At 41.1% G+C, this 25,236-nt stretch overlaps 1 protein-coding gene and 1 pseudogene across 1 annotated transcript in view; one reads left to right on the forward strand and one right to left on the reverse strand.

The window, feature by feature from the left end:
• Window positions 1-1,545: 1,545 nt before the first annotated feature.
• On the reverse strand, window positions 1,546-2,003 carry LOC101991465 (annotated as a pseudogene).
• Window positions 2,004-7,161: 5,158 nt separating this feature from the next.
• The window catches only part of Mroh2b (maestro heat like repeat family member 2B), a 53,481-nt gene continuing 35,406 nt past the window's right edge, over window positions 7,162-25,236 (forward strand). Inside the window, exons 1-16 of the mRNA XM_013349705.2 lie at window positions 7,162-7,393; window positions 8,598-8,659; window positions 11,170-11,280; window positions 12,654-12,813; window positions 13,672-13,770; window positions 14,586-14,740; window positions 17,251-17,391; window positions 17,712-17,804; window positions 17,903-17,972; window positions 19,418-19,531; window positions 20,365-20,438; window positions 21,638-21,760; window positions 22,130-22,243; window positions 23,486-23,642; window positions 23,793-23,833; window positions 24,504-24,645. Coding sequence (XP_013205159.1) covers window positions 7,378-7,393; window positions 8,598-8,659; window positions 11,170-11,280; window positions 12,654-12,813; window positions 13,672-13,770; window positions 14,586-14,740; window positions 17,251-17,391; window positions 17,712-17,804; window positions 17,903-17,972; window positions 19,418-19,531; window positions 20,365-20,438; window positions 21,638-21,760; window positions 22,130-22,243; window positions 23,486-23,642; window positions 23,793-23,833; window positions 24,504-24,645 — 1,672 coding nt within the window. The 5' untranslated portion in view covers window positions 7,162-7,377. The remainder of the gene's footprint in view (window positions 7,394-8,597; window positions 8,660-11,169; window positions 11,281-12,653; window positions 12,814-13,671; window positions 13,771-14,585; window positions 14,741-17,250; window positions 17,392-17,711; window positions 17,805-17,902; window positions 17,973-19,417; window positions 19,532-20,364; window positions 20,439-21,637; window positions 21,761-22,129; window positions 22,244-23,485; window positions 23,643-23,792; window positions 23,834-24,503; window positions 24,646-25,236) is intronic.

Consider the following 25,236-nt stretch of genomic DNA (forward strand, 5'->3'; position numbering starts at 1 on the left):
CTCTTCTGCAGGGTTCCCTGAGCCGTGAGGGCAGGAAGTTTGTGAGGACATCACATTTAAAACTGAGTGTTCCGTGTCTCTAACTCTCTGCATAATGTCTGGCTATGGCTCTCTGTGTTTGGTCCCATCTGCTGCAGGAGGAAGCTTCTCTGATATTGGCTGAGCAAGGCACTGATCTATGAGTATAGCAGAATATCATCAGAAGTCAGTTTATTGCCTTGTTCTTTGGGGGTTTTGTTTCAGAACAGTAATGTTTGCTTTTACACTACAACCCTGGACCACCTCGTCTCAGGTTCTTGGTCACCAAAGCATTGTTGGTTATGGGCTTCAACACAAGGAATGGACCTTAAGTCAAACAGATAGTGTTTGGTTACACCTACCATTGCCCTAGCATATCTTGCTGGTAGGACACCATCCTATATCCAAGAGTATGTAACTGGGTTGGTGCTTAGGTTTCTTCTTTGGCGTCATGTCAAGTACCAAAGTGGGCAAGCTCATCTCACGTTCACCCGTAAGGATAAATGTTCTGTGGAGTCACCACCTCTACTTCTCCATGTTCATTGAGTTGTGTAGGTGTTGTCTTCAACAATGGGATATTGCTATCATTTTGTGGAGAGCAATCTATCATCTTGACTAAAGCCTGAGTTGTTTGGGGTGGGGGTGGGGGGTCCCCATAGGACCCCTTTGTCTAGTAACTCAATTAGATGTGATCTACCGCTGGTACTGAAAGCTTCATTTGGTGACAAGGAATGTCCAGCTGGTGCTCTGTCTCCCCAGGATTTGATGATCTCTTTTAGGTTGCTTTCATATATATGTATATTTTAGGAAGCTTCTACTGAATTAGGTTTCTATGCTCCCTCTCAAATGGCTGTTAGCTTTTGCTTTCTCTCCCCGTATTCTCTCCCCAACCCCCTCTTCCCTCTCCTTCCCAACTTAATCCTCCCATTTCAGTCACGTCTCCCTCCCCACACACACACTCCGTCCATATGTATCTATTCTATTTCCCCTTCCTAGGAAGATCAATCTGTTCTCCCCAGCCCCATATTCTATACCGAACCTCGGTGACTCTGTGGACTGTAGATGGTAATCATTGACTTCACAACTAAAATCCATGTAAGTGAATACATACCATAATATTTGTCTTTCTGGGTCTTGGTTACCTCACTCGGGATGATTTTTTCTGGTTTCATCCATTTATCTGCAGATTTCATGATTTGATTTTTAATAACTAGGTGATAATCCATGGGTAAATATACTGCATTTTCTTTATTCATTTATCTGTGGAGAGGCATCTAAGTTGTTTCCAGTTTCTGGATTTTATGAATAGAATGAAAATAGTTAAGCAAATGTCTTTTCAGTAAGATAGAGCATCTATTGGGTCTATATCCTAGAGTGGTACAGCTGGTTCTTGATGTAGAAAATTTTCATCTTCCTGAGGAATCACCACACTGGCTTCCATAGTGGCTGTACAAGTTTGCACTCTCACCAGTAATTTAGGATTGTTCTCCTTACTCCACAACCTCGCCAATATTGGCTGTCACCTTTTTTTTGTTTTGTTTTTTAAACTTTTAATGATGTAAACAAAAATATACCTAAAAGCGAAGCTTCAGGAAAAACCATTTGTTCTTCCCTGTCTTGTATCGTTCCTCAAATTTGACCTTGGCTTCCCACCTTGCCTTGCGTTTTAGGGCTGGGTCCCTAAAGACTTCCTTGTTGACAACAGTTTTGTCCAGGGGGATGTCCACAGAGTACCTTGTGGGCATCAGGTGGTTGTAGTTATAAACCTTCACAAAGGACTTGATCTTGGATCTCTTAGCGACTTTCTTCTTGCCCATGGCAGCCGTCACTTTTTGGGGATAGTGGTCAATTCCAGCCACCAGGGCATGGCTGTAAGGGCGGTCTGAGGTGCCGTCATCAATGTTCTTCACGATGACGGCTTTGCGTCCCGAGTAGCGTCCAGCCAGGACAAGCACCACTTTCCCGGGTTTCATAAACTTGCCCATTTCGACAGCAAGCAGCCGGTTCCCAGCAGAAAGGTGGCTGTCACTTTTTATTCATCTTAACCATTCTAACAGCTATGAAATGAAATCTCAAAGTAGTTTGGATCTGCAAATTACAAAATATGAGAGGATCCATTTAGTTGACTTCATGAACATCTCAAGTTGTTCTATTGCTCTAGCTAAGACTTGAAGTACTATATAGACTGGGTATGGAAAGGGTGAGAAACCTTCTCTTGTTTCTGATATTAATGGAATTGCTTTGACTTTCTCTTTATTTAAGTTGAATCTGGTTATAGACTTGCTATAAACTGCCTTCAGAATTCACAGGGTCTACATGGGTCTGCACCAGATTAGAGGTCTTAGAGCTGAAAGAAGTGGACACATCCCCCAAATCCCTAATCCAGCAACTATTTCCAATTGATAACACTTGCAAATGAAAATTTAGGGATTCTTACTGGGGAAACAAACTACTCTTAAGGTAGCCTGCATGCCCAGCATAGATGATAAAAAGACAATGAACTCAATGGTCTCTTCAGGGGTTCCTTATCTTATGATGCTGTGTCAAGAGCTTTTCTTTTTTATTTTTATTTTCATTTGTATATTTGTATTTGTTTATTTTCTCTTTGTTACCCTAAAGGTTCTTTGAGTACATATCATGGCTTCCAATTTTGTGTTTTGTGGGATTCCCAAGTGTGTGAACAAGGGGGTTTCTATGTCTATATGTTTCTTATTCTTTTTCATGGGTCATAGCCCTCTTTTTTCTTTGTCCTATTCTAATGAATTAGTTTTATTTTATTTTTATCCCTTAGAAGCCTGGATACAGAAAGGGAGTGGATTCAGATAGGAGAGGCAATGGGGAGGAAGAGGAAGGAATAGAGGAAGGGGAAACCATAATCAGGACAATTACATGAGAAAAAAATTATTTTCATTAAAAGAAAAATTTATCCTCAAAATTCTGGCCAAGCTCTAACCAGTGAGCACTAGAGAACCATGTGCTTCCTCCCAAAGCACCAAGAATCTTAAAAGGCTCCAGAAACTCCTCCTGGTGTCCCAAGTTTTAAGACAAGCCAGAGTTCTTCTCCCGAAACCTGTCAGTGGCAAAGATATACCTAGTACAAGGGACTCTGAGTAACAACTTTTCCAGTAAACTGTTTCTTAGTGGTCTATCAATTGAGAAGGAAGTCATTATATAAAAAGCTATGGATTCTGAAGGGATTTGGTCCTCCAGCTCTAAAAATCCCTTAAGGGATATCTTTAAAACTGTGCTCTTCATTTTAAAATGCAAGTCCCTTCGTGATCAGGAGAAATGCGGCTGCTGTTGGCGTACATATCATATGAGTAACCCACAGCTAACAGGTTTAAGATTTTTTTCATCAAGGAATATTAATTCAAGCTCGGTCAATAAATTCGGGTCTGACACACACTTGCCTTAGCTCAAGATCCACAGGGACACCGCCTGGGTTCAATACCTGCTCGATCCTCAGTCGACTCTCTCTGTATTACCAACTGCTGCCAGTACAAGAGGGACGGTCTCTTCCTACTGTGTTTATAGACAGAGAAATAAGAAATTCCCTACACACCAAAGTTCCCATACAAAGCTGCACATATAGTTTTGTTTATTTGGAGTTAGGGACACTATAAATGATTTGGGGAATTATCATAAAAATTGGAGGGGTCACTTGGCATGGAAGATGATCATAAAGCCAACTAAATGGATCTCTTCACGTTTTTGTAATTGAGAAATCAGATTTAGTCTAGGGCCCTGGTTGATTTCCCCAGTAATACAGGGAGCCCGAAGCAGAGAAATGACATTGAAGGCAGAGAGTTACTGCTAACCCGGAGAGGCCCCCTAGTTCTTCAGAAGGCTCCTTCATAAACAAATGTTGAGAAATAGTGCTAAATTCTCCAGTACACAGCATCCTTGTCAGCCCTGAGAATTGCTATTTAACATGCTTCTAGAGCCTCAGAGGAATCAAACCTGCATTGTGTTTGTCTAGTGTAAGGAGAAAAGGAATTGATGAATTGATGCAAGAAAAAGTCCCCCAAAAAGGGAAAAATTACAGAAAATTGGCTGTTCTGAGAATATGGGGTTTGCTAATCTGTTTAAATGTGCTTTCTCTGAAAAGACATTAGCCAAGAAAATTTGTTTTGATTGTGCTGATGAATAAATGACAAAGTTAATATAAATCAATCATTGCCTAACCGCCCTAATTTTCTATGAAATCAACAAAATCTTTATGCATGGAAAGGCAGAAAAGTCATTTGTTACCATTCAAAGAAGAAAGAACATTATAACAATTCCCTAAATAGCTAGATTCTAATTATTAACTTTATTACACAACCTTCAATACTCCAAAAACGTATTATTCCTTACCTTTTTCATCTTTATAATTTTTTCTAAAATTTTGAGACCATAATCACATCATTCTCCTCTCTCCTTTCCTCCCCCAACTCCTACAAGGCAACCCCCAACACACTCTCACTAAAATTCATATCTTTTTCATTGTTAAATATGTGTGTGCACATATACATGTGTGTATACATGCATATACATTTTAAAATATATACAAACATATACACACACATATATATATAAACCCACACATATATATTCAGGACTACACAAATATGTATATGTGTATTCATAAATATGTAAATGTAACATGCTCAGTCCGAATGACAAGACTTATAAGTCTATGCTTTGGGGACAGCACTGAGTCCCAGGACATCACTAACCATCACAGTAACGCTAAGACTCGCCAGTCCTCAGATCATTTTGATAATGATATGAATGAGTCAGGATGCTTTAGAAGAGCCGCTGCTTTGCTTGACTGTGACAATGAGCACCCTCAAAAACGTTGTTGATATTTTTATTTATTTATTAGTGGGTTTTTGGACAAGGATCATGCTGAGTGTTTCTTATCCTTTCAAAGTCATTCCTCACTAAAATATACATCAGTCCTCTTCTAACCCAGATTCCTGCTGCCTCGTTCTAATTCCCCAGCCTGAGGTGGAGGGGTGGACCTCCAATTTACATTTCAAATAAGAACACCAGGTGCATCTTGGGACAAGGTGCTGTGGAGGACAGGCTCAGGAAAAATGATGTTGAGTTGGAAATTTGAGACAGGTGTGTGTCTACTAAACGAATGATAAGCAAAATCTATTCCAAATGCATCAAAGGCCCTAAGGTAAGGCCTGAGATTCTGAAACTGATGGGAGAGGGCATAGAGTAAACAAGGCAAAGGCGGGACTTGTTGGAAAAAAACTTCACAGCTCGGTACATCATAGCAGGGATTGATGTGAAATTAAAAAGCCTCTGTACAGCCAGGAAAATAAGAGAGTGAAGAGACAGCATATATAGAATGGAAGGAAAATCTTTGCTCACTACCCATCTGATACGGATTGATATCTAGAATGCATTTTAAAAGTAGGATCTAATTAAATACTGAAAAGGCAATACAACCCAATCAATAAATGGGATAAAATAAAAAGAAAAAAAAACAAAAAGAAAAGCTGATTAGGAGATTGGGGGAGGGGGAGGGAAATGGGAGGCGGTGGCGAGGAAGAGACAGAAATCTTTAATAAATAAATAAATAAATAAATAAATAGGGGGGAAAAGCTGATAAGGATGTGGGGAAAGAAAATCCTCATACACTGCTGGTAGGAGTGAAATTAGTGCAACCACTCACAATGTGGAGGGTGAGATTCCTCGCGAAACTAAAGCTGGAACTTCCATACAGTGAGGCTGTGGCACACCTAGGTCTATGCTCAAGCACTCATCCAATCACAGAGATACTAGCACATCCGTGTTCACTCTTGCACTGTTCACAATAGCCAAGGCGTGGAACCGGGCTAGATGTCTGCTATGAGAAGAGTGACAAAGGAAAGTGCTGCGTGTGTGTGTGCAATCTAGTTACTCAGTCAAGAATCAAAAGGAAAATGGGTATATTGGGCTTTGTCATAGTAAGCAAAAATAAGCCTAGCTCAGAAGACAGATGTTATCTGTTTCTTCTCATTTTTGGGGTCCTGGACTTCTTTTTTTGTTTGTTTGTTTTGGTTTGGTTTTTTTTTTTTTTTTTTTTTTTTTTGTTTTTCAAGACAGGGTTTCTCTGTGGTTTTGGAGCCTGTCCTGGAACTAGCTCTTGTAGACCAGGCTGGTCTCGAACTCACAGAGATCCGCCTGCCTCTGCCTCCCGAGTGCTGGGATTAAGGGCGTGCGCCACCACCGCCCGGCTGGTCCTGGACTTCTTACATACATGGCATGACATGAGCAGAAGAGAGACGGGAGAAGTGAAAAGAAAAGAAATGGAGTATGAAGAAAGATGGAGAAAAAAAAAGGATGAGTGATATGGTAAAAATACACCTGACATTGTCTCTATGAAATCTAACACCATTTATAAAAATATATACCCATAAAAATTTTCAAGTGTAGAATGACTAAGTCAAAGGCTTAGTTTTAAGCACTACATCTTTGGATCTAAAATAAGTTTCCTTAATGAAAATAGCCTGAGAGGCAGCCATCAAAATTGCTATGAGCATCTCCCATTCACACCCAGCCATACAGATTGTTAAGGCTACTTCACAGTACCATCATCTTCCCTGTTCTGGAGACTGCAATCACACAGGTTTAGGCTTCACGGGCATTTGGACAAGATTCAACTTCACCCTATGAAAACACATTGGCCAAGAAACCCATGTAAAAAGTCATTTGAAACCAAATAGATATAAAGGAACCTGGAAAAGCCTGAGCCTGTGGGAGGACTAAGATTCTGCTAAGTCAGTGAGGAGTGGTGAGGAGGGGGCCAGAGTGGCGTGGCCTTCTCTCTGTGTCGGTTGGTCATTCCTTGCAACTGCCCCTGCCAAGCATTCCGGTCCACTGAGCATGCCCAGTTGTGCGACTGACTTTCACCAAATAGAACTATCAGGACCACCTAAAAGTTTTACCAACATCAGGCCAGTAAAGTGGCCACCAGAACAAATCATTCTAAAACTTGTGATCAATGAACCCAGCAATGGAGAAAGCAGCTCCTTTCGTCTATAATAATGGTTTGAGTCCTACTTTCTAATTTCTTCCTCCTCGGACATACTGGTCTCCTCCAAAGAGACAACATTTGGTGAGATGCAGCTATCTTGGTTAGCAGGAGCTCAGAAGCAAAACAATGTGATGGTGGTAGAAGCCGGCATCATCTGCCTCAACAGCAAAGCCATCACCAGAAGCTCCCAGATCACCCTGCCGATCAAGTGAGGAAGGATTTTCACTTAGGGGACCTTATGTGAGACACTTGCCAACTTGCTTCACTGACGTTTTAGCCGAACTGCTTCTGATATTTAGGTGCTGTCTCTTGTAAAGGCAAAATCAACCAAGACAACCCCCAGCATGGAGGAATACACAGGTAAGCATCTCTGGGTCCTGAAGAATAATAAGTCTAATATAAGATAATACTTTTTTTCTGCATGATTATACACCTCAAAGGTTTTCTGAAAGGCTTTTGCTGAGGTCAGATTGTTTTCCTCTATTTCCTCTTTATTTAAAACTAAATAAAATCAAAATGTTGTGAAGGGGCCAGTGATAGGCTGGAAGGCTGAAATAGTTGTGTTTCAATCGACTTGAGGGAAAGAGTGTATATATAGATATATAGATATAGATATATAGAGTGTGTGAAAACATATACACATATATACACATATATATATAGCTGCATGTTTAGATATGTACATATATACACTAGAAAGATCGATTCTTATTTCATTTCGAACATTTTATAATCTTTGAACAACATTTTCTTCCAATTTTTAAAAGTGCTATCTTTTGCTTTGCCTAAAGTTCTACACTAACAGTGTATGTGCTTGACTCAGAGGCTCATGGGAAATCTTCACCCCTTCCTCCTGCCAGTCTGCCATTGCTGCAGTCTTTTGATTCCAACTTTGCTGTTGCTGTCGCTGATAGTGGTGGAGGCTGTAGCAGTGGTGGTGGCAGCAGCGGCGGCAGATGCAGTGGCAGCATTTAATTACTTTCTATAGTCTTTTATCAAAAGATGTGCATTTCTGGAGAGTGCAAATCCAAGACTTAGGTCTTCACTGGGAAAAAGCACAGTGTCATGAACACAGGGCCAGAAGGGGGTCCTCGAAAACACAAAAAGGCAGATAAACAAGAAGAAAGAAAGTTTGGGAGGAAAGCAACAAGGCTCATTAAGGGAGGAAGAAAAATCAAGAAGTGATTTCCACTGTTTCTTCTAAGGCTAAAGTCAGGCATGAAGGATTTATCTCACTGAACCTGTGAGTCACCTTGCTAGAGGCCACGTAGAGGGTCCTACCCCCTTGATCAGAGCCCTAAGTGGAAGTCCAGCAGGTTCTATCTGTACCTCCACAGTGATCTTTGGTTTCAGAATGATCACTAGGTGTCTGTTAGTGTCGAGTCCCTGGAGGATAGGAAACATAAGTGCAATAAATCACTATCAAAATTTAGCAATGAAAAAAGAGACAGAGCTTTTAAAAGGGGACAAGCGGAGGCAGACAAGAAGTGAATTTCTGTGGCTGCTGCTAATGTGGGGGGGGTGCAATTTGATGCATGTTTAATTCTTCGTCTGTGTATTTTAGAGATGTTTGGTGATATTAACCTCACTATTGGGATGCTGAGTAAGGAGGACAACATTAGCAAGGTATGGAAAGACCGCTTTCCCATTCATCTCGAATCCAGCAACTGAGACATTCTATAGACGTTCCCCTTTGCTTTGGCTTCCTTCTTTTCTTCTAGTTTCTCTTACGTCATTCTATATTTTAGAAAATGCATTTGTAATAGCAGTCATTATGGTGCTGAAATAATGGTATTTAGCATTTCAAGAATCAGAAGTTATGAAGGATATTCTTGTTCATAATTATGAAGGCAGAGGTGGAGAGAGGGGAACGCCGGGTCCACAACCATGGGATTTAGATTCTCCTCCTTTGTAATGAGCGGGTTGCTTTGAAAATGTGCAGACTCCCCATGCTCACCTATCATGCTGTCCCACAATCTGAAATTTCTCTGGAAATGAAAGGTTTCTCAGGCATCAAGAGCCAAAGAACAGTTACGGCCTTTCCCTGAACACTTTTCAATGAAGTGGAGTGCTTGATTCTCTCCACATACCATGTGTTATGTAATGCTCGTTCCTCACAACTCCGCAATGTTGTATTTCTGTTTTCATTTGACAACCAAGAAAAATGAAACACTGGATACATTGTGTGTTTCACCCAAATAAAGACAGGTGCAGCATATCCCGACAGAAAGCCATCTCACGCCAGCAAATCACCCTCATAACTGGGAAAGGGCAGTGTCTATGGTGTTATACTGTGTCTTAGTGATGTTCAGCCCTGCTTGCATTTTCTTAGCTTGAAGAAAACACCAAAGTCTAGGCCTCACTGCCAAGGATTCCAGTTATTTCCTTCAATGACAAGACAGGGCATAGGAAGCTCCCAGAGACAGTCCTAACATTAAGTCTGATTAACAACCATTTTAGGAATCTCACAGAAGAAACCAATGTTTTCGTGGAGCACTGTTTCTCAAACACTCAGAGATACTTAAGAAATTATTTCTCTACTGATTAAGTACTGAGACAGGGTTTCGAGAGGAGAGATCAAACAGTAGTATGTTTAGCAAACACCTCTAGGCAGTTTTCATGCTGAGGGAAATTGATCAATGGAAATGGGGGGAGGGAAGACAGCTCAGCAGAGAGGAACACAGACTGTGCTTGCCCGAGACCTGATTTGGTTCCAACACCCACACCTGGTAGCCCATAAGGGCCTACAGCCCTAGTTCCAAGGGATCTCACTCCCTCTTCTGGCCTCTTTAGTCACTGCACTCACAAGTACATAGATACACACAGGAACATACATATAAACAAAAAACAAATAAAAATTTTAAAATAAATAAAAATGGGGTCAAATATGGCTGATTGTCCCAGCACTCAAGAGGCAGAAGCAGACAGACCTATAAAAATTTGAGGCCAGCCTGGTCTATGTAACAATTTCCAAGCCAGTCATGCCTACTGTCTAAGTCATGTATGATGTCTTGAAAAACAAAAACTGGAAATGGGCCCAGATGTGGTATCAAAATAAAAATAGCACTAAAACCATTGGGTGAATGAAGGTCTTAACTATGATTCAAAAACTCACAATCAAACGTGTAGCATCAGCACTCAACAGTAGCCACAAACAAAGCTCTCTGTGACTCTTTCCTCAGTTATGAGTCTATTAGTAGTCTATTAGTAGAACCAATAAGTTCATAAAGCATTGTTGTTATCATTAATAAAATGTTCCAAATAAAGAGGATATCTCAGTTGCAAAACATGGTAAAAGCTCCATAAGGTGACCTTTGCAAAGAGAACAAAGCCTTCAAAAATCAGAAAATAGACATGAAACAAGGCAGTGTCTTCCAGGTGCTTAGACAAGCTCAGAAAGCACAGAGAAGAAAAACACACTGTGTCTTTTTCCAGCACTTTCCTCAGACCAGTCCTATAGACTAATATAAAGGTCGCTATCTCACACCATAAACACAGATGCAATTCCTGGAGGTGAGTGCTTTAGGCAATTGGAGATCTGAGAACTCCGGTGTCTCTTTCATCTTCCACAGGACGTATCAGCATCTTCAAGATTTGTAAAAGCCCCAGCATGGATTTGTATTCAAATCACATGTCACCCAGAGCTGCACTGCTATATAAGAAGGTCTCCCATATTGTCTCAGAAAAGACATGGATGAAAAAGAAAGCCTGTAGCCTATAAAGAAATCCTTGGGATTTAGCTTCGCAGTGCAACAATGTCCTAGATGATAGGAGGGGGTCCTTAGTGTCATAACAAAGGCCCTAGTTGAAGAGTAGCAATTCAGGTGATGGACACTTCCTTGAGAACTCTACAATAAGAAGTGTCAGACACTTTGATCTGAGAGGCAGACACTGACTGCTCTGTCTCTAATTCAATTACATATTGTCTTAGAGATGTAACAATAAGATAAGTTTTAGAATTAATGTTGCTCTATATGTAAGCCTTTGGCTACTAAAGATGAATAGTATGCTTAGAAAGTCTAGACCACTGTGCAGCACATATAATTTGCTTAATGGAGAGTTGTCATTTATTTAGGCTTCATCTTAGTTCTTTATTTTTGAAACTCTAATTCTTTTGTACCCCTCTCTGTTAACAGGAAGACATTTACAGTCATCTCGCTTCTTTTATTCAGAATATTGACATCTTGGATGACACAATAGTCCAAAGGTTGATTTATTGTACTTCTAAGGACATGAGGGATGAGGATGTAAGTTTGGTTCTTGGCGGCGAATGTGCACTAGGCCTGGTCTTGAAGACTTTGGGTGATTCAAACATACCATCTAAATACACAAAGGTCTTTCCATCATGGCTGCCAGAGCCAAACTGGCATATTTGTTCTTCAGGGTAGCTTACATGGGTACTTGCAATGTCTCTTGGTTATCACTGCATAGATTGGGGAAATGAAACAAATGTAAGAAAGACTTTAGAGGCAATACTATCCAGCCATCTTTTATATGAAGAAGTTTATACTTGAGAGAGTTGATTTCAGCGGAGCACAGCAATCTGCTGACAGGAAGAAGACCTAGGCCCCTGTTTTCTTGAGTCCCCTAGCACTTCCTCTTCTATGTACCTGCCGCCTTATCTTGCATTGTCTCATTTCTTTCCAGATCTCAGTGCACAAATTCCTTATGCTCTATGTTTACTCTCTCTGTTGCTCTTATGAGTACAGTATTTTTTTTTTGTATCATGTTGTGGTTTTATTCTCAGTGATCAAATTAACCTAGTTTACCATCACAATAAATAGATGTTACTCTCAATATTTCTAAATTTTAAAATAATTAAATCAGAACGACACCAAAAACAAAGCTCTAAACCCTGATTTAGTTTACCATAACTTATCCAACTGCAAGGCACTGCGCCCATCTGTGCTCTATGCACCACCATACAGTTCATGAACCGGGCAAGGGGCTGGAGATTGAAACACACACAGACACACAGAGAGAGACACAGGTCATCCTTGAAACAGGAATGCCCCAAGAATGCCCCCTTTATTGTATCCAGGGGCATCTTATATAGGGATAGCCACGCCCCAGCCAAATGCACCAGAATCCATTCCCCTACCATCAGGAACTCCTGAGGTTCTCATGCTCAGAGCAGCTGTAGGCACTCAGATCAGGGGAAAACAAGTTGTTTACAAGAAATTCAGGATCTGGAGATTCACAGATCCCAACATCCAACTGCAGTAATTCATATTTCTTAAACATAAAACATAGATTCTGCCATCAAGGTACCTGATCAAGTAGCAAGAATAATGAGCTAGGATTCGCAACCCATGCCTGTAACAGCACTCAGTGGAAAGCTGGGGTAAAGGGTCAGAGCTAAAGGTCAGCCCGAACTACATAAGGGAAACTTTGAAGACAAGGAAAAGAAACATGGTTTGGCCCCTAGTCTAGAAGAACTGCATAAAAATTGTCTTCACACTCCCTGTTACCTACACCCACCTGAGAGATTTGTACTATGAATTTGAAACAGTCTATTCTTCCTCTATCCCAAATCCAGATTTGAACTTGAAATATTACATAGACTATTTCCCCCTTTTAGACTCTGTCTTTTACATATTTTTTTTATTTCCCTTTTCAGATGCCCAGAGAAATCCGAATGCTGGCTGGTGAGGTATTGGTGTCTCTCGCTGCTCACGATTTCAACTCTGTGATGTACGAAGTGCAAAGCAACTTCAGGATTTTGGAGCTGCCCAATGAGTTTGTTGTGCTTGCTCTGGCTGAACTGGCAACCAGCTATGGTATGAACGGAACACTCCAGATTTTCCCTAGGAAATAGCTAGGCCCGACTAACTGCCTAAAATCAAAAAGAGAATTAAGGCAAAACCATGAATGTCTATGTTCCACTGCACTAAAGAGCATTGAGAGAAAGACATGAGGAGTGTTGTGAGCACAGATGAGCCTGACGGCCAGCCATTGGCTCAGGATACACTAAACCAGTTGAGCTCTCCTCCAGCCTTCCCTTCTCCTTCTTCTGTCTTTGCTCCTATAGAAGCACATTCTCCGTGAGGTATAAAAGGCCAACAACAGGACACTTATATAAAAAAAAAAAGGTTTTCCAGCTGGATGAGGGTGGTGCACACCTTTAATCTCAGCATTTGGGAGGCAGAGGCAGGCAGATCTCTGTGAGCTTGAGGCCAGCCTGGTCTATCAAATGAGATCCAGGACACCCAGACCATCCCACAGAAAAACCCTGTCTTGAAAAAACAATATATAAAAGTTTTTCCACCATCTGTTCCTATGATGCTTTATTGAACATATACTATTGAGCACCTGTCATATTTGCTATACCTTGGGGACAAGGTAAAGCTATATAGGAGATATGGACATTAATGAAGCAACAATCCAAAGAAGCAATTGCTTGTTACTAATCAACATGTATAGGATGCTACATTGCTAGTGCTTTTCTTCAGACCCACCACACCTTGATCAACCATATTCAGGCTTCTGGGGAGGGGCAGAAGAGCAAGAACACCGTCTTCCTCCTGCCTTTCACCTGTCTACTGTGCGCCATCCAGTTCTGAGATCTTTGCTGTAGCTACAAGGAAGAGGCTTGAGAACGTGAGTGACACATTTTCCTCTTGTGCCCATCACTGCAGTGTCCCAGAGCATCCCCTTCATGATGATGACCCTGCTCACCATGCAGACCATGCTCCGGCTGGTAGAGGACAACAATATGAAGCAGACTTTCTGTATAGGTGGGTACCCAGAGGATTTATATGATACTATGGTTTATATGGTGATATGAAGCAGACTTTCTGTATAGGTGGGTACCCCAAGGATTTATATATTATGATTTATATAATGATATGAAGAAACCTTTCTGTATAGGTGGGTAGCCCTAAGATTTATTTTTTGCCTAAGGCCCAGACTTGCTTCCAGGACACTTCTCAGAAAGTGCAGAGAGATCATGCAAAGTTTTCTATAAAGTTTTTTTTTTTAATCAATTCTCCTCTGCCATCAGTGTGTAAGAATACCAGCCATACCTTAATCTGGTTGGCATGTGGCATTGACTATTGGTGTAGGAGGTCCTTCTGTGTTTGTGTTGCTTTCATTGGTTATTAAAGAAACTTCCTTGGCCTTTTGATAGGGTGGAACTCAGGTAGGTGGGAAAGACAGAACAGAATTCTGGGAAGAAGGGCAGAGTGGTAGATGCCATGGTTTTCCATCAGATGGATGCTGATTAGGCTCATGCCGGTAAGCCACAGTCAAGTGGCAATACACATTAATGGAGACGGGTTAAACTAATATGTGAGAGTTAGCCAATGAGAGGCTAGAAATAACGGGCCAGGCAGTGTGTAAATGAATACAGTATAGTATATCATGGTAGTTTTAATTTACATTTTGTTAATTATTAATTAAAATTGCCAAAACAATGTTCATGTTTACTTGATGAGGTTTTAAGATGATTTAGAAACTTTGCTAATTATCTGTTCTCTCTTTTAGAATAAATTGATGGTTCTTCCCATCTTTAGGTTTTTCTTAGTCTGTGGTTGTATTTTTTTAAATGCAGCCCTTGAAAAATTCAGTAAGGCCATCTACAAGTATGTCAACCACTGGAAAGATTTCCCCTACCCCAAACTGGATGCTAACCGGCTCTCTGACAAGATCTTCATGCTGTTCCAGTACATAATGGAGAAATGGGCGATGCAGGCCTCACCCATGAATGTGAGTGGAACTTCAGATAAGATCAAGTGGCATCCTCATCCCCCCATGTAGGTTACACCCTATTGAGACTTTAGTTGTATCACTCACACACACACACACACACACACACACACACACAAATTTAGTGACCTTCTTTCATTTCTTGTCTACACTTTAAGTTATTAAAGCAATTTTTTGGGTCTTTCAAGAGAGAGTTTCTCTGCATAATCCTGGCTGTCCTGAAACTCTCTTTCTCTGTAGACCAGGCTAGCCTTATTAAAGTATTTTTTTAAGAGTCTTTGAGAGTTAAATAAGCAAATATGAAACTTTTAAAAATTTCTCTTTTTCTTGCATACTAAGTTTAGTTCTCATGGGCATCATTAGTTCTGTTTTGGGGGTATATCAAGTCTATTAAATTTACAATCAACTTCAAGTCACTGCTTCTCCATTGTCTCATCCAAAGTTTCTTGAAAGGCAACAACATGCCAGATCCAGATGGAGCTATATTAGATTGAACAAACTAAAATCACACGCTGATATTCCAGTATGGGAGGCAGGGGAGAATAGGTAAATGAGAGAATGTCAACTCTTTGTTGTTTCATATATCATAAACTACATTTGGTTTGAATAATTAACTAAGAAAAGCAATGGGCTCCAAAAATTCTCTGGGGTCTATCGATAACACAATTAGATAAATAGTGCCCAAAGAATTCACTCAGCTGTGTGAAAATACTGCAATTCTTTATGATGAAGGAATTACAAAATACTTTCACAAATGTAACCCATCCTTATTTTGCTTAATATAATTTTTAATTAATATATATTTGAAAGCAGCTTAATTATATAAAAGAACCACCACAGTCGACCCAGTCTCAGGTGAAATAAATGGTGCTTCCTCGAGCCCCTGAGTTTTGTGGGGTTTTTTTGGTTATTTTAGTCTTTTTTAAATTTATTCATTTTTTTATTTTTCCACTCAAAAATGCACACTTCCTCCCCTCCTCCCAATCCCCTCACAATCCCCCACTCCCCCTCCTCCCTCCCCCTCCCTGCTTGAGAGAGGGCAGGGAACCCTGCCCTGTGGGAAGTCCAAGGCCCCTACATCCAGGCCTAGGAAGCTGTGCATCCAAATAGACTAGGGTCCCAAAAAGCCAGAACATGCCATAAAAACAAGTCCCAGTGCCTTTATCAACGGCTTCTCAGTCAGCCCCCATTGTCATCCACAATCAGAGAGTTTGTTATCAAATAAAAGTTCGCAAATTACCACATATATTTCCTACAGAAGGGAGGCTATCAAAGTCTTCATTAAACTTCATTAATTATTTTAAGAAAAAGATAGTGGTGATACCTAGATTTTTGTGATCAATATTTGTCATGTATTGTGTGCTGGAAGTTGTTCATTTCCAATGTCAAATGGAAGCTAGACTAGGGTGAACTTCCGGGAAGGATGGGAGGCAAGAAGTGGAGGTAGGAAATTTAGAACAGAACATATCAAAACTTTAAGAAAAGGAGGAAAGTAAGCAAAATATGGTAGGGCAAATGGTGTGAGGGGAAGGTGTCAACATAACATGGAAAATTGTGTGGCATTCCTCTTGGGGTTTCATGAGCCAACACCTACTCATGGGAGATAGGGAACTGACACCAGATGAGGTATCACCAAAGTCCATCTCGGTGTTACTCACAGGATACAGCTGTTAGTTTCAGGAACAGAAGTGACTTCTGCAAGACAGCTGTATCACCAAAGTCCATCCCAGCATGGATGACAACTCATGGAAGCTAGAACTTACAGTATGCTACACAACCAGCAGGTGGCTCTATGGGTTGAAGGGTGCCCTTTCCAGGTGTCTCAGCTGAGGTGAACCTCTTCCAGGCATCTCATCTGGTTTCTGCTTCGTTCATGCAATTGAGTTTGCCTGAGAGCATCTCTCATGGTCACCTTACAGTTTACCTTGCCTAGGGAAGGCGGGACCTAGAGAATTTTGTCAGCTTCAGGAACTTCCTGAAGTCACTGAGTTCTTTGTTTCCTGCACTTAACGAGCTTCCCCAAAGGATGGAATTTCACCCCCTTTTAGAACTTTGCTCCATCTCCCTATAAACAACTTGGGTCTTGATGAGCTGCCCTGCCAAATGAAAGGTTGTAATCTCAGATACTGAAGGGTTCTGTCACTAGAAACAAACTTCCCTGCGGGAAGCAATGGTTCATCTCCCCTTAAAACATCCTGTTGCTTTACACTTCACATCTTGTTTCTTACAAGCTTCCCTCCAAAACGGAAGGTTCTCATCTGGAGGAAAGTGCTCTTCAACACCGTCAGGTTGTTCTTGCAGCACTCTTTTCCTCTGCATTTTCCACAAAAAATAGAACTGCTTCATTTCTAAATGTGGTTTGTTGTTGTTGCTGCTGCTGCTGTTTTCTAAAGATTTGTGTGTTTACACAGTGCCCAAAGCACTCAGTACACTCAGTATGCTGAAAACTATACACAAAGCTGTATACAAAGTACAGTCTCAACAAGGATCTTCATTTATTGCCTCTTCAGACTTTGGCCATAGTCAAGGTCCATGGCCCCACCGTGAGCCTGTTGCTGCATCGGGAAGACTTTCGTGACTATGCCCTGAGCCAAGTGCCCTGGCTCCTGAAACAGTACAAAGACAAGGAGAGTGATTTCTATGTCACACAGGTGAGAGAAGAGACCCTGTGGGTGACATTTCTGAAGACATTAAGTCTCAAAGAGCTTAGGGACACCTGTTCAGTAGCTCCATTTTAATACTTGGGGGGGGGGTGGACGACGACAGGACATGTGCAAAGTTTGTCACGACTGTTGATGGCCACTCCAAGGGAGAGCAAAGAAGCTGATGAGACCAGAATTGCTAAGGAAACCTCTAACTGCATCAGGCTTGGGTGTGTTCTTCTCCCAAAGAGTAATCGTTGGCCTTTATCTCCTGTGCGATGGCGTCCCTGGCGCTTCACCCACCTAACCTGCAAGCGCTTCCCTTTCAGAGTCTCAAACTGATACTGACAGCAGCAGTCCTCTATGACATTTTCCTTCCCAAGAACCTGAGAAGATCCCTCTGCACCAGTTTGCTCCACCAGGTAGGAAGTCCGTGCCGTCAAAGCTGCTTGTTCCTAGTACACTATTTCTCTCCTTTTGACTCCTGTCTGCTCCCCAATTGTTGTTCCTCCCTATTCAGATCTGCAGAGTTCCTGAGCCTCCGATAAAGGAAAACAAAATTGAAGCATCAAGCTGTTTCCTCATTCTAGGTAGGACCCAGCTTCTGTGGTGTTAATAAAAATATTTCAAAGTGACAAAGACGGCAGAGTGTGCTGACACTGGAATTGCTGCCACACACACAGAATGTTCCTAAAGCTCACAGCATCCCCTGCCTGCCCTTCTACTCACAAGAAGGCAGGATGAGTGGCATGGGGTAGGGTGACCAGTCATGCCAGGTTGTCCTGGGACCAGGTGGTTCCAGGTAGAGAGACTTGTCTGCTACCAACCACAGTATTTTCTAGGAAAACAACATAAATTTCTGACCCTATAAATAGGAAACTGCTATTCCTCTGAGTATATCAGATGCTGTGACACTGTCAAGTCCAAAGTCACGGTTTATTTGTTGTGTCCTTGGTCATTCCCTTAATTCCAAGCACTTTAGTAAAGAATTCTCTCTCCTCTTTTTTCTCCTTTTCTTTTTCTTCATCTTATTTTTGCATCGTCTTACTTATGTCTCCTTTCTATCACTTGGTAAATGCCTGGCACAGATCACAAAGGAGACGCCAAAGTCCCTGGACCAGCGTATAAAACCACATTTGAGAACAGCCATTGGGTTCTTCTGAGAGCTCCTCTCCCAGGTCATCTCTCTCACTTCATTGCTTATCTTTATGGTTTCCAAGTATTTTTAACTTTTTTCTTCCATTTATGGATGTTTTGCTTGTGCGTCTATCTGTCCACTGTGCATGCAGTGACCTTGGAGACCAGTAAAGAGCATCGAATCACCTGAAACTGGAGTTAGAGAAGCTTCAGGGGCATCACATGGGTGGTGGGCATCAAGCCAGATGAGCATTCAGTGCTGTTCACTGCTGAGCAAGCACACTAGTCCTCTCTAGTCTCTCCTAGCTCCTCTGATTGTATCCATTCTTCTTCCCAGCCAGCCTAATTCACTTTACTCTGATAACTTCCTTAATGAATGGTCCTCCCTCTAGCCAGGCATTGTATTGCTCTGTCCTGTAGCTCTCTAGCTTCTAGACTGGTGAGGCGTCAGTTCAGTCTCTGGATACATCTCCAGTCTTCTTGCCACGCCCCTTCATGTGTCTCTTCTTTTCTTATAGGGACACTAGTTCTTTGAATTAGAACCCATTCTACTAGCCCTTCTCTAGGTTGTGTCTAGCAACATCCCTAACTTCCACATGAGACCAAAGTCACAGGTATGAGCAGAATAACCCAGATCCTGCAAGTTTCTAGAAAACAACTGCTTAACTAATTCAGATTACTACGGAAGCCTAGAAATCACAAAACCAGCCACAGAGTGGCCTCAACAGTCCTTGTGAAGAAATTCCTGTCTTCCCATTCACAAGTACCTTACCAAAAAGAAAATAAGTTCTTGGGTATATTACATGCACATATTAAAATAACACAATGTGCAATTAACAGATGCTAATATGAATGTTTTGAAGGCCTCCCCACAAACTTGGCATTTCTAACCCTGCAGCTCACGCCAACCCTGCAGACCTGCTGGAATTTTTGGATGAACAAATCAGAAGTACCAATGAGTCTGTTCGAACAGGAATTTTAACTTTGTTACAATCAGTGATCAATGCTGAGGGTAAGTATTCGAGACCAAGCCAGGATGGTCCAAGTTATCAGCAAGTCGGTAACGGACCCACGGTTCCAAAATCGTGTGCTTCATAGGCTATGCGACATCCCATAAAAACCGAAACCATCTTCTTGGTCTTTTGTCATCTCCCACGTTGAAGAGGGTATTCTCAGTCAATCATCTTCTTCTGTGAAATCTACTGATGCCTTTCATTAAGAAAGAAGGAAATTTGAAGAATTCAATTTACAATTTGGAAGATACAGCAATTTAGTGAGGTGGCTTAATTGTAAATAGTGAAGGAGTATAGAGTTCTCAGCCTTTAGATCACGGTGGAATGTGAGTGATCACTGTATTTCATTGCTTCCCAAATCGCGTTTTTATAATGGCGAGCTTGTCTTTCAATAACTTTTGTGGTTCTAATTTTCCACTTTATTTTTTTTTCTTTTTTGGGTACAGTTCAAAATAATGATACATTACAAAGTGGTTGTTATCATGCATTCAGTAAAATATGAGAATTCGGGTTTTTTGTAACATGGTAGTTTTTAAAATCTAGTTGTTGAAGAATCAGCTGATAACAATACAACGTAGTCTAACGAATTTCACAGCTAACACACCTGTCGTAGTGTATTGAATACATGCAGGAAATGAAAGAAACAGACGTAACATGTAAAATTCTCATGGTTAATGATTAGAAAAGAAGACAGATAGGGGAATGAATAGCATGTGATGTTAATACCCAGAGCCTTCCAATTGTGTGACGTAATTATAATGGGTTTTTACCCATTCTAGATCGTACTGAATTCCTACTGTGTCTGAACTCAGTTTCTCTTTTTGTCTTTCAGAGCCCAAGTTTAGAAATCACTCAACTTCAATTGAAAAAACAGTCAAAGTTGTCATGAGTGACCTCAGTGTAAAAGTAAGAAAGTTAATAGCTTCTTTAACTTGATTGCTCGTGGCTTCAGAAATGATTGGAATTATTCTTGTTCTTTGACGATCTAGTGTGAAACTTCTTTTTAAATTGCTCAGTGATCAATTTCATTCTTAAAAGAACTCAAGTCCAAAAGATAAATTACATCCTAATTTACATATACTTCTAAGGCTCCCTAGTGGAACAAAAGATGCGTGCCCATCACAACACTGCAATTTTCTTCAAATAGATTTCTTTTAAGTTTAGTGATAAAGACATCGGCCAACGAGATAGCTCAGTAAGAAAATGCACCTGCTGCTAAGCATGACAACCCAGGAATTAATCCTGGGGATCCACACGGAGGAAAGAAAGACACATTCCAGCAAGTTGTGTTTGTATCTCTACACATATGCTGTAGCATGCACACACACACATGCACACACAAAATAAAGAAGTGTTTTTTGTAAATGAGATGAACAAGAACAACAATAGACACTCACAGACCAAGGGAAGCCAAGAAGGCCTCAACCCTGCACAAAGAACGACAGCAACTAAGGAGTCCTGAGAGTGAAAGAGACAGTCTTCCTCAGGGAAGAGCACACCAACTGTTATCCAGTACCAAAGGGTCAGCCCTGAAAAAGCCCTGAGTGTACATATTTGTGTAATGACAATTAATACAAAAGGAGGCTATGAGTATGAAAAGAGCAAGGGGAGATATGTGAGAATGTTTAGAGGGAGAGAGGGGAATGGAGAAATGATAAAATTGTATTATAATTTCAAAAATAAATAACTTTTTAAAAATATAATACATCTTCTCCACCCACCCACCCCAACAAAGCTATGGGTCTTTTCCTTAGCATAGAAGTCCTGCTTTTCAACCGGAGACCATCAAGAGAAAGTCCTCTAGGTAGAAGACTGCCCGATGTCTCCTGTGTCCTGATATTCAAGCTTTTCACATTCGAAAAGTTTTTTTAAAAATTAACAATTATTTTAATTTGCATATGGAACAATACTTTGGAACCAAACCCTCTGTGGAATCCTTATGAAGAGACAAATCTTCTAAGAGATTCTGGAATCAAACATAATGTTATGAAAATGTGTCTTTAAGTTCTCCCCTTTGGGTGGTTCATGACATTGGCGGGAAATTGGAAGGTCGGCTCCTCTCTGTGAAGCAGGAAACATTTCAGGTGTGTCTACTCTTCCACCAGGTGAGGAAGACCACCTTGCTTCTCATCCAGACCATGTGTGAAAAGGGCTATATTGAAGCTCGCGAAGGCTGGCCCTTGATTGATTATATCTTCTCCCAGTTTGCCATGTCCAACCAGAACCTGGTATGAATGCACTACGGTTTTGATTGTTGTCCTCCTTCAAGTACAGTTGATTCAATGGAACTCAAAGAAAATTATGCTTCCCAAGCAGAACCTGTCTCTGAGCCCCTGGTTCTCTTGGGTTCCCTTTTCCTTTCAGTAATGTCATTTCTCAGTTAAAGTGAACACGCTGTAGGTTAAATCAACTTTATTTGAGGAAGGAGCCTCGCTTTCATGTTTTAACCAATCATGTATCTTCCAGTTCATTTGTCCAAGGTGCCCTTGCAGGTGGGGACTTGATCACTGTGTCCCATGAGCCCTTTGGTGGAATCTTCTGCTGTAGAGTTTGAAAATTCACCAAATTTAAAGGAAATTGTTTGACCTTTCTTAAAGGAGAAACCAATGAAATCTAACTCCCAAGAGGAGGAAAAGGAGGAGAAATCTGTTCAGGAAACAAGCCTTGAGGTCTTAAAATCTCTGGACCCATTGGTGATCGGGATGCCCCAGGTAAGGGACTTCTGTTCCCCCCTTAAGTTACTGTGATCACCTGTTTAGGGACATGGATAGCTTCTGAGTAAAAACTTGAGTTTGCACAAGGTGTGCTCTTAGCTTGTTTGATATTCCGTTTGTTAGAATTGCAGTTTGATCCCCAGCACACAGCAGAGTGAGGTTCCTCAAAATCAGATACACTTTCTAACTAGACAACAGATATGAGTTACTTACATGTAGATAGCACATTGGAGTTCATAAGAACTCTGACATACTTCTTCTATTCTTATCCTAACCTACCTAGAATTATGCTAAGCAGACAGAGTAGTTTTAATGTACCCAGGCTCAGAGCTCGTTGGAGATCAAGTTAATCTGATCTTCAAAGAGAGGCTCATGAGAAACTATTTTTCTTGAGCAAAAGAGTCTGAGAATAGATTTTAATGACTCAAAATCCTTGGCAGAACCAGAAGATAATCAATAGAACCTCCTCGTCCTCCATTTGTAGTGGATCTGAGACTTCATCTAGGCCAGTGTGTAGCTCTTAAATTATTTGGAATAGTTGTTTCAAAAACCGCATTTTGAAGCCACAACCCAAACCTAATAAATGAGTATATCAGAGACTGCAGTTGAAAAAGTGCTCGTATTTCTGGTGCACACTAAAGTTTGAAACCTTCTGATGGAGGAGTCCGTAAAACAGGAAAAAAAATCCCAGAACTTTGAAAGGAGCCTAAAGTTTACAGAATCTTGCCTTACAGTTGATGAACTAATAAAACTGTTATAATCAAAGACGGAATACAGAAAAGAGTGAGAACTCAGGAAAGTGACCGAGCAGCTGCAGAGAACTTGGAATAATAGCAGCCCAAATGTCCTCTTAATCTCTTTCTCACTTAGGGCACTCTGACTTCAGTGTTGGGGTGTGGGGGAATATGTGGGGTCATTTCAGTTGTCACTTTGACAAGAAGAACTCTAGTGTTGTCGAGGAAACCCAGAGTCAGGACTACCCATAGGACCTCCAGCCATCACCCAGAATGAAGAATTTTCCTGCTCCAAAGTCAAGAAGCAACTCCAAGGGAGAAACACTCACTACAACTAGCACTCAAACACGAATGTGTAGATATTTTATTTCTTGATTTCTCTTCGACTTCACTTGAAGGCTGAAATAACACACAAGAGACAAATGTCTAAAGCAGAGGGGGAAACATAAGTGATTGTTAGGGAGTTGTGGAAAACAAGAAGTAACCCTTCCCATGGTTTCTACAGGTGTTGTGGCCACGAATCCTGACTTTTGTGGTTCCCAAAGAATACACGGGAACGCTAGACTCCCTGTTTAACATCATCCGAATTCTGGTTATGGCAGAAGAGAAGAAGAAGCGTGATATCCAGGAGTCCACTGCACTTGTCATCTCTACGGGAGCTGGTTCGTAGACCCATCAATAAAGCAAAACATTTCCATTCTGGGAGACTCATTTCAGAACGGCCACCAACCGCACTTTGAGCTCCCACCCAGCCCCGGTGCGAATTTTCCTGGCCCCCTACGGCGATGATCAAAATTGCTTTCTCTTTCTAGTGAAACTCCCTTCACCGCAGCAGCTACTGGCCCGACTTCTGGTGAGTTACAAAGAACCAGAATGTGGGATGAATTGAAACTTATAACACGGGCAGTTCCAGTTAAAGTAAAATTCTGAGAAGAATTACCTAAAAACTCTAAAAGAAACACTAAAATGGAGTGATGGATGATCTGCTATGCCTGTGGCATTCATGAACATTTATTACTAATGAGATTACCTTCTCACTCAGAACCTCTTATTAAAACTTAATTATTTAAAAATAAGCACAGGACGTAGGTTCCGATCCAAGATAAGCCCCCAGAATTAAAATTAAAACAAACATGTACTGAACCTCATCCATAAGTACTGTCAATCAAATCTCATATCTACCGTGGATATTCCTCTTCTCCCTATCAGGGCACCTATGCATCACGTAGGCAGACAATATTCTATGTGTCCTAATTTAATTAAATAAGGATATCCAAGTGTTGATTCTTTCCATTAGTTTTTCTGTTCCTTGTTTCCATATTTGTTTACCCTTTATCCTCGGGGCAAAAAAAAAAATGAAAGAATTGTCTAAATATTAACTTTGCCCTTGAATAAGTGTGAAGAGACTTGGGTTGTTTGTTATAAGAGCATCCAATGTCGAATGAAAGGAAAGCAAGCGATGAGGCAAAGGTAGGTAAGCCTGCTACAGTGTCACCTGGTAACCGTCCCTCCTTTGCCTTCAGGTAATCGCTATGCTGGCCAGCTTAGGGAAATTATGTGGGGCCAGCGCAATAGGACTTCTGAAGTTGGTGCCGGAGATCATCCATCCGAAGCTGGTAGACCTGTGGAAAACACGCTTGCCTGAGCTCCTGAAGTCTCTCGAAGGTATGAGAGAGTATGGCTGGATGTTCATGCTAGAAGGCAAGAGCACAGAGAAATGATGCACCACTTGCTTACCTGTAAATCCAGAAGGCAAACCTGCCCAGTTTAGGCAATTAAGGCAAAGAGCTTGCCAGGTAAGGTGGTCAGCTCTGCTTTGTTTGTTTTGTTATACTTGACTCTTCACTCTCTAGTTCTCAAAGAGTCGTGGTGAGAAGAGCAGAAGGAGCTTTATAGGATCTTTTCTTTTTGCCCTGACCTTTTCCCTTATATAGGAACATTTTTCTTTGCTATTATCTAAAAAGCCGCTACTTGCTGATGTGTCCCTCTAATTCTAGTATTTCAGAGGTAATCAGAATGACCTTGCTCAAGGTCATGCTCTGCTACATAGTAAAGTTTGAGGTCAGCCTGAACTACATGATAGAGTAAAAATAGGGCCTGAGTGTTGTCTTTCAGGGTAAAGACTCTTGCCACCAAGCCTGACAGCCTGAGTTGGGTCTCTGGAACCTGCATGGTCGAAGAGAAACAATTCCCAAAAAGTTGTCCTTTGGCCTCCATATGTGTATGGTAGCATGTGTGCATGTACACACATACACA

This window comes from Microtus ochrogaster, chromosome 19 (genome assembly GCF_000317375.1).
Source record: "Microtus ochrogaster isolate Prairie Vole_2 chromosome 19, MicOch1.0, whole genome shotgun sequence".
NCBI lineage: Eukaryota > Metazoa > Chordata > Mammalia > Rodentia > Cricetidae > Microtus > Microtus ochrogaster.